The 8,320-nt window shown below is 44.0% G+C and overlaps 1 protein-coding gene across 7 annotated transcripts in view; it reads right to left on the bottom strand.

Annotated features, from left to right (window-relative positions):
• Positions 1–311: 311 nt before the first annotated feature.
• Positions 312–8,320, bottom strand: part of FRMD4B (FERM domain containing 4B) — a 139,265-nt gene continuing 131,256 nt past the window's right edge. For 4 of the 7 annotated variants that reach the window (XM_075005688.1, XM_075005689.1, XM_075005691.1 and 1 more), the window contains 4 exons: positions 5,322–6,127; positions 4,121–4,253; positions 2,914–3,005; positions 312–2,042 (listed from right to left, as the gene is read on the bottom strand). In XM_075005688.1, coding sequence (XP_074861789.1) covers positions 1,915–2,042; positions 2,914–3,005; positions 4,121–4,253; positions 5,322–6,127 — 1,159 coding nt within the window. In that variant the 3' untranslated portion in view covers positions 312–1,914. The remainder of the gene's footprint in view (positions 2,043–2,913; positions 3,006–4,120; positions 4,254–5,321; positions 6,128–8,320) is intronic. The other 3 variants (XR_012647005.1, XR_012647006.1, XM_075005690.1) reach the window with 3 other exon arrangements.

Genomic DNA, 8,320 nt, shown 5'->3' with positions numbered 1-8,320 from the left:
AAAAAAAAAGCCCTCTCTTGCCCCAATGAGCTTTCAAATGTTTCCTGAATGTTTAATAGTTTTGTGACATATGTTGCAAATTGAAATTACGGCCTCACTCAAAAGTTATACAAATCCTCTTCCTACTTCATCATAAGTGGTATGACAATTGTTGTAGGAAATGGACCTTGAATCACTGGCTGCATTGGGTAATAAGCTTCAATGGTGAAGACTAAAAGAAATCAGATCCTGATGAGTTCTCCCTATAATTGGTTAGGATAAAGCACTCGAATAGCACACATGGAACTATTATGGCTAGCACAGGAGAAATAGACTGTCAAAATGTTTTTGGTAGCACACTTTTAGTTTATTGACCTATACAAAATAATAGGTCTCAAAAGTCAGAAGTAGGAAAGGAATAAGCAAAAGAGGACTCTCGAGTTTCTAGAAAGGTATTACAAATATGCAAAAGGAAATAAATAATTTTTTTATTGTTTTGTTTATTCCAAACCTCAATGCTAATAATACAAATGACTGAAGACCAGTTTAACAAATTTGTTTTTCAGTCTATATTACATGCTTTGGAATACTTGTAAAAAAATGTTCAAAAAAGTTTATCAGAAACTTTGCTATTCACAATATGAACAAGGAATAACTAATCCTGTTCTAAAGAAAAAAAGCACCATTTAATGGTATCCTGAAGCACAGTACAGCAGAGAAACAAGAATTATTTTACAGTATGCCATTTTTTTCCCCCATAAACTACACAATTTAGTCCACACTAATTTGTTCCTACAGATGGATGATATGAGGTAGGCTTATCCCTCCTAGACCCAAACTGCTGCTGTTAAAAAACCATGTAAATGATTTTGTGAAAATGCTGTTTTTGTCACTTAGTGACTTAGTAGTGCACCTGGTATTCCAGATGACCGTATACAATTCTAATGCCCTCAATTTAAGGCACCGACTTGGTCGTTTTTTTTTTTTGTTTTTTTTTTTGCATCCATCTTCAAATACTGGCCAGTTTGGTAAAAATTGTTCAACGTGTGATAACGAGAGCATTCAACTTCAGATTTTCCATTGATCTGACAGAGCAAAATGTAATAGCTATCTAATTAACAGTTCACTGTGCATTGAACATAATTATTTGCATGCTCCTCTGCACAATGAAATTGTACCATGGAAGATTCATTAAACTGAGGATATCAATTACATTTTATCATGGAAACAGTTCGAAGTTTGCTGCTTCTGTGTTCAAAATCCACAGCCTTTTTGAGTTAGGATTTACGCTGCCTGGTGCAACAGCAAATTGCCTTTCTTTCCAGAACCCATTTTGTGGTGCATACAACACACACTCTTAATAACTCCCTCCAAATATTTTTTTAGCTCATTCAAACCGCCATTAAAAAAATCCAGCCTTCCTACAATTAATGTTCCAATACTGACGGAGTCAATGTTTTCCTCATTCACACACACACACGGTATCCTTCACCAGCTTATGAAGTCCTTCTTGGTTGTCATAAGTGATGGCAGAAGAAATTATTTCTTCTTCTTGCAGCCATCTGAATTGTGCTCCTAAAATTCCTGGGTTCTCCGTAAGAGTCTCCTTTTCACATTGTTTTGAGGTTTGCCTTCAACACCTTCCAGTCTTCTAAAAAGTGCTTGCTAAACATAAATACTTCAGCCAAGTGCTGCATGTCCTCATAGCCGGAGTTATGGCTTGCCCTTGGTCAGTTAGGCTACAGATTGGATTCAGAAAGAAATGCCATTGTTGGAAAGACTTGGTCATTTTCTACACATCCCTCTTAATGCTGAACACAATCTCGACTCACTTTCATTTTTGGTGGTGATGGTGGTGGTGGGATTCCACAGGAGACCTCTTCTGAACGAACAGCATTCTGTGCAAGGCACATGAAGGGTGCAAATGCAGGGCCATCAAGGCCTACACGAGTGTCCCAGGTTTAGAATCCTCATGCCAAAACAGCCTCTGCTCATTGCTGTGGAAGTCAGCTTCCAACTGGTTCTCGTCAGCATTGTCCAGCCGGCTGGTCTCTGCATACACTCTACAAGAGAAATGTGGCATAAGTGATAAATGAGGGCACAGTAACCTTTGCACTGGGATTTCAGGTGTCGGGTTGGTAATGCTTAGAAGTAAATAATCTGTAGAGACGGTGCCCCTTTTAATCTTAGTGACACCACCATAAACTCAGCGTAATCTCATTGACTATGGGTATTTGAAAGTCAACAAGGTTACACTGAGCTTACAGCAGTGTAATCCGGATCCAAATGTAACCCTATGGCTTGTTCTCCAGACAGGAGAAATTAGAAGGGGCAGATCCTCAGCTGGAGTAAATTGCCATAGTGCCACTGATTTCAAATAGAGTTCTGACAATTACTCCTGGGTGTTTCCCACGGTCAACAAGGTAATAAGCCGTCATATCCAATTACCTTGATTTGCACTCCACTGGCCCCTATGGGAGTACTGCCTGTAGATAAGACCCATACAGCATAAGGCAATCAGTCATTTACTATAGTCACACACTGATAGGCTCATTACAAAGATACTGAGGCTATTGGCGTACGTTTGGACAGCAATCAGAATATTTAAAAAAAAAAGATACAGTTAAAGTAAATCATGTGGACAGAGGTGTCAAAATAAGGCAGCTTACTTACATTTTTCGAAATTCAATTGTAGGAAGTTAAGCAATTAGTAGAAATGCTATTTTTAAGATATTGTTACTGTAGTTCTTTTAGTCACTGCAATAACCACCCAAAACGTAAGACATTTAGTGAAAACTTTTATGTGTCCTTCTTAATGCTGCTAGTTGTTTAAAAGCAAATAAATACATCAGGAAGTGACTGCACACAAGTCAGCTCAGCAGCAAGCAAAAATTGCACTCTATGAAGCGGCACACACCAATGTGGAGTACTTACTGCAGCTGGCTACAGTTAGCCTAAGAGTATTTAAAAATGATCTCATTTCTGCAGGCACAAGCCTTCTCCTGGACAGAAGACCTTTGTTCTGACTGATAACAGGAGGAGTAAGAAAGTGCAGGAGCAAGGAGACAGAAAACAGGAAGTAGGAGAAGCAGAAAACTCACATGAATATCCATTTGCTGGAGAAGAGCAAAATGCTGGACTGATACAGCCCTTGGCAGAGTAAACATGTAATCAGAGTTGCCTACGTGGGTGTGAAAGGGAGTAAGAGGCATAACTGGTCCCTCTCTGCACTCTTCACACAGCTACCTTTGTAGCCATGTCATGTCAGGACGGTTTAATTGGTAAGCCCCCCTGCGATACATACTCAGTTTAGTTGTGGTGACTACAGTTGTGGGTGGCACTTTTTAAGGAGACCACATAGGTATGAGCTTGTAGAGAAACAGCCTCTTCCTCAGGAGGTGCAAGGCCTCCAGGAGCAGGGGTGGGTGGGAGAAGCATATGGCTGCTGGACCACTCACAGGATGAAGAATGTGATTCCTTCTCCATAGAATCTGCTCTATGGGAGGGTGGGACAGGGACACCCAGGAGCTCTCTGCATAGACTTATGCTCTAGAGATGCTGGCCTGACAATCGCTGCTGTAACGGAAGGGCGACATCCACGGTAGGTCTTGACCTTGCAGAGGGGTGTAAGGGAGAATGCTACGCTTACCTTGTCTCAGCCTTTGATGCCTCTTATGGGCAGGGGCAACTGTGCCCTTAACTCTGTGCCAGTTTTTCCATCAATAAAACTGAGAGAATTATACCTCCCCATCTCCCTGGCTGTGTGTGCTGTTAATTAATAGGCCAGAGCCTCACCTGGTGGATATCAATTTAGGTTCAGTAGCTGGAAGGGAGACACACCCGTTAAGAGCAGCTCACGGTCTGATCTAGTGTTATTGGGTTGAATCCATGTATAAAAGATGCTGTGTTCTCAATAAGGTAAAACATTACCAGAGAACAGCTAGAAAGAAATGCAGGAATATTCTTGCTCGAGTCAGCCAAAGCTGTCCTGCATGGAGCAGGTTTGCTCTCAATAAGTTGGTTTCGTAACTGCTCTTGGTTGAGGAGTTGGCTCCTTGAAGCCTGATTGCTATCTAGATAAATTTTAAAAGCTTACACGGTACAGAGGATGGGGCAGCAAGTCTTACTGCTCTTGGCTCACCTGCTCTGCAGAGGAAGGTTGCCATAAATGTTCCCGTAACAGCTGGTATAAGAGGAATGGGACATGGTATCATAATCAGGAAGCCCTAGAGTAATCTGGTTTCTCCAGTTTCCGGAAGTGTTTGTAGAAGACGCTAGAATTGTAAAAAAGACACCAAATTAGATTTTTCGGCAGCTAAGGACACTGGAAGGAGCGAGGTATTTTTTGTTAGCAATCTCTGCGGGTTTCCACAGGTTTGCACAGACGCCAAACACCTCTGTATTTGCAGGTACTTTGGAAAGTGAGTCATAGGCTGTCCTGTGCAGAGGAACCAGATGGTCTTGACATATAAAACAAGAGTTTGTGGGCTTGCTTGTCACAGTCGCTGTGTTCTGTGCTACAGAAACCAGCCAGAGCAGCAGCATGTACGTTGAACTAGGCTTGGCATGTGCTGTGTGTTTAGGGAATGGGGATATTTGCACCCAGCCACGCCCATGCATTTTCTTCAGGCTGTTATTGTTGCAAAAGGGCAAATGACTCAGCAAAGTGAGAAAAGCAGAGGGAATCTGAACCCCCTGCTTATTACCTCAGACACGGATCACCTCTGCAGCCGAGGGTGATGCAACCACTGATGTGGGGTCATTCACCATCTGCAATGTCTATAAAATGGGGATGATACTTCCTTGCCTCACAGCTGGGTTCCACTGTTGACTCAGTGAGCAATTGAAATGACTAGTCCTGTTAGTCCTTTTGAAGGGCATTGGGGTGTGTCTGCCACTTGTATTAAACAGAATACAGGGCGCGTGCCCATTTTTAAAGGTATCAGTATGTTGGTGGTGTCCTTTCCTGGGATCTTTAGGAAAGTGTCACTCCCAAGAAATTTGCCCTGCACATGGACACACCATCCTAAACAACTAAGTGCTTCTGGGAACAACCTTGAAGTCTGAACCAGGTCAAGGCGCAAACAGTAAGCTTGGAGCATGTACCTATCCCTACTGATAGGGCATGGGCCACCTTTATCATTCAAGAGTCATAGCAATTTCTCTTATAAAGATTCATATTTAGCTATTTGGCATTATAGTTTTGCTGGATGAAACTCTGCTCTTGGCTACTGTTGTGCAGTCTGTTTCCTCCAGGGATTTCAGAGGTTTTGCAAGGTATTAAGGATGAGAGGATGTGATCCTCCAAAGGAACATATAAACCATATCACACAACATGTTACCTGAAGAAAAAGAAGAAGCCCGACTACCAGGAGAGCATGGCACTTGCAGCCCTGCAAAACCCAGACTCCTTTGGGATCCTCGGTCAGAGTCAAAGCCTGCCTGCAGACTCTGACACGGGTCCTTTTGACCAGAGGCACGTTGGTACCAACCACGGAGATGCTCTGCTACTAAGGCCTTGTGAATGTTTTTGGTTATATGCTGCGTTTTAGCAATGTGTTTCCTTGGAAGTCTCAGAGTTGCATATGGATTGTGTGAGACTCTTTCCATCTCCCCTTCCTGGTAGGACCTGAGTTCCCGATAACGGTCATACCCACAGTGCGTCAACGAGCGATAGGAAGGGTTGACGCTATACTGTCCCTCTGTGTCGTTCTCATAAACGTATCCCCCATTGTAATAAACGTCACATTCAGTGTAAGGTGAAAATCCAGAAACATAGTAACTAGAAGAAGGGTGCTCCTGACTCTTATGATAGACACCATTCCTCGGGTCTTTCTGGGCAAGATTTGGCATGCTTCCTGAATTTGCAGCCGAAATGTTCTGTTTCTTAGACCTCCTTCGGCCTCTTGTGCGGTTGTCAAGCGTCTGAGAGGTGTAATATGGGTTGCGGTTAGGCGTCACGCAGTAGTATTCTGCACTTGACTGGCTGGTGTAGGATGATCCATCATCGAGTATTTCAGTGCTGCTACTTCGCTGGGGTTTCGAGACAGAGAATACAGGCTTTTTGCTGGCTGTCTCCGACAGCAAGTGGGTTTGGGATTCGAGACTCCCACTACGCTGTCTGCAGTCCTCTGGAGAAATGTCCGGCCTGAAATGGCAAAAAATTGTTGGATTCAGAAGTCGTATGCAGACAGGAGGCACTTGAGAGTTAATGTGCAAAGTGCTAAGTGGACTATTGCTACATCACCTCCCATATCAACCAGAGCAAATCCTTTCGTGCGGCCGACGGCTTGGCAGAGCCAGGTAAGAAGCTTGAAACCAAAGTTCAGTTTACAATAATCCACATCATTATAGGCAGAGACAGAGAAGATAAAGATCCAGTTTAGACTATCCGACACTCCCCCAGCAGCTTAGAACACCTGGGCGAGGCCTCAAACTCAGCTGGATAAAGTCTGAGATTATGCCTACACTAGAGAGTTTTGTCAAACCTGCAGAGCATCCAGATTCCCAATGCATTCTGTTGACAGTAAGTTGACAGAAAGCAGCACTTTTGTCGACAGTCATACCCTGCTCCCCATGGGGAGTAACACCTCTGTTGGCAGATGGCTGATCTGGACGTTCCGGGGGCCCCTCTGTTGACAGACAAGGCTTTCGGAACAATGGGCAACATTGTCTTCTGTGTTAGTCTGTATCTGCAAAAACAACAATAAGTCCTGTGGCACCTTATAGACTGATGTATTTTGGAGCATAAGCTGTCATGGGCAAAGACTCACTGCGCATTGCATCTGAAAAGGGGGTCTTTGCCCATGAAAGCTTATGCTCCAAAATATCTGTTAGTCTGTAAGGTGCCACAGGACTTCTCGTTGCTCTTGTCTGCTCAGCTTCCAGTTGGATGTTTTGCTGATACAGCAGCCAGGCAGTCTGGCCACTCTCCGTCGACAGAATGGATGGCTCTTGCGAGCCGCTTGGCAGTTTGGCCGCGATCTGTCAACAGAAGTTTTGTCAGAAGACATCTTCCAACAAAAACGTCTGTCAACAAATCCCTGAAATCTAGACATAGCCTGGGTGACAGCAAGGTAAACTTGGCTTAAAGAGTATGTCTTTGCTACAGCACTAAGCCTATGCAGTAACAGAGGATTCAAAATGGGAGCCTAACACAATTCTATAGTGGTAATGAGCTGTAAGTGGTTTTCACCGCCCCCCCCCCCCCCTCTTTGTCTTTACATGTAACACTCCCAAAGATAAGATGATTAAAGTAATTAAGTGTCCTAAGAATGTTGTGGAATCCTTTCTGAAAAAGCTACACTCTGTGGCATAAATGTAAAGCAGATGAAGTTTGGATGTTTAAAACTAAGGGTACGTCTGCACTGCAAATTTATCAAAGTCGAATTTGTAATACTGGGTTTTATAAAGTCAAAGTTGAGCATCCGCACCTGCCCACAACGTTGACCTACTGGGTCCCCACTAATCGCCAAAGTTTGACTGTTGTAGCAGTGCATTGTGGGAACCTATCCCACAGTTCCCAAGCCCCACTGCATTCTGGGTTTTTTTGCTGCTGCATTTTAGGAAAAAATTCCCTGCGAGTGGCTGTGGGAGTGTGATGTCATCTTCCCACACTGCATTGCCCTCAAACCAAACAGCCATTTTTCAGAAGTCTCTTTCACCAATGGAGATATTGAGTCGTCTGCATCATGGAACTTTTAACCACATGTGCCCTGATAGCATCCAGTGTCATCTTTACAGACTGTATTGCCCTCATTCCCCTCCCTTTGAAACCAAGTGGCCAATTTTAGAAGGAAATTAGGAAAAGTGGGGAACCCCAGAGGGCATTGGTGTCCAGTGGTTAGCATCACTCAGAAGAAGAACAGGAAAGACAGAGTGCCTTGCTTTTTAGTGGTTAGGCTCTCTTCTCCCGTTGAAAATCACTGGCCCCCTCTGGTGAAAGAACACCTTTCATGGGGCAGGGCAGCGAGTCAGGTAGCTGTCAATCCCACATATTACAGTGCCTGTTCGCCAGGTGTTTGTGCCATGCTGACAAGAACCTCAGCGGTCCCCTAGGGAACGAACATCTTCAGCGTGAGCCTCCTGAGAGATCTATGCAGGAGCCAAACAGATCAGTAAAGGTGCTCTGGCTACAATAATCTATGAGTATTTGAGGAAACCTGTTCATTTTCTTATGCTCAGTGGGGCTGGGCACCTGTGGTCCCTCTCCAGAATTACTCTGCTGACAAATAGCAAGGATGTTGGCCCTGTTCTGACTGTGCCATGCTAACAGGAACCTCAGTGCTCCCCTGGGGAAAGAACACCTTTCATGATGCAGGGCAGCAAGCTGGGGAGCTGT

The sequence above is a fragment of the Carettochelys insculpta genome, chromosome 11 (assembly GCF_033958435.1).
Source record: "Carettochelys insculpta isolate YL-2023 chromosome 11, ASM3395843v1, whole genome shotgun sequence".
Lineage (NCBI taxonomy): Eukaryota > Metazoa > Chordata > Testudines > Carettochelyidae > Carettochelys > Carettochelys insculpta.
This window is presented reverse-complemented; position numbering and strand designations above follow the sequence as displayed.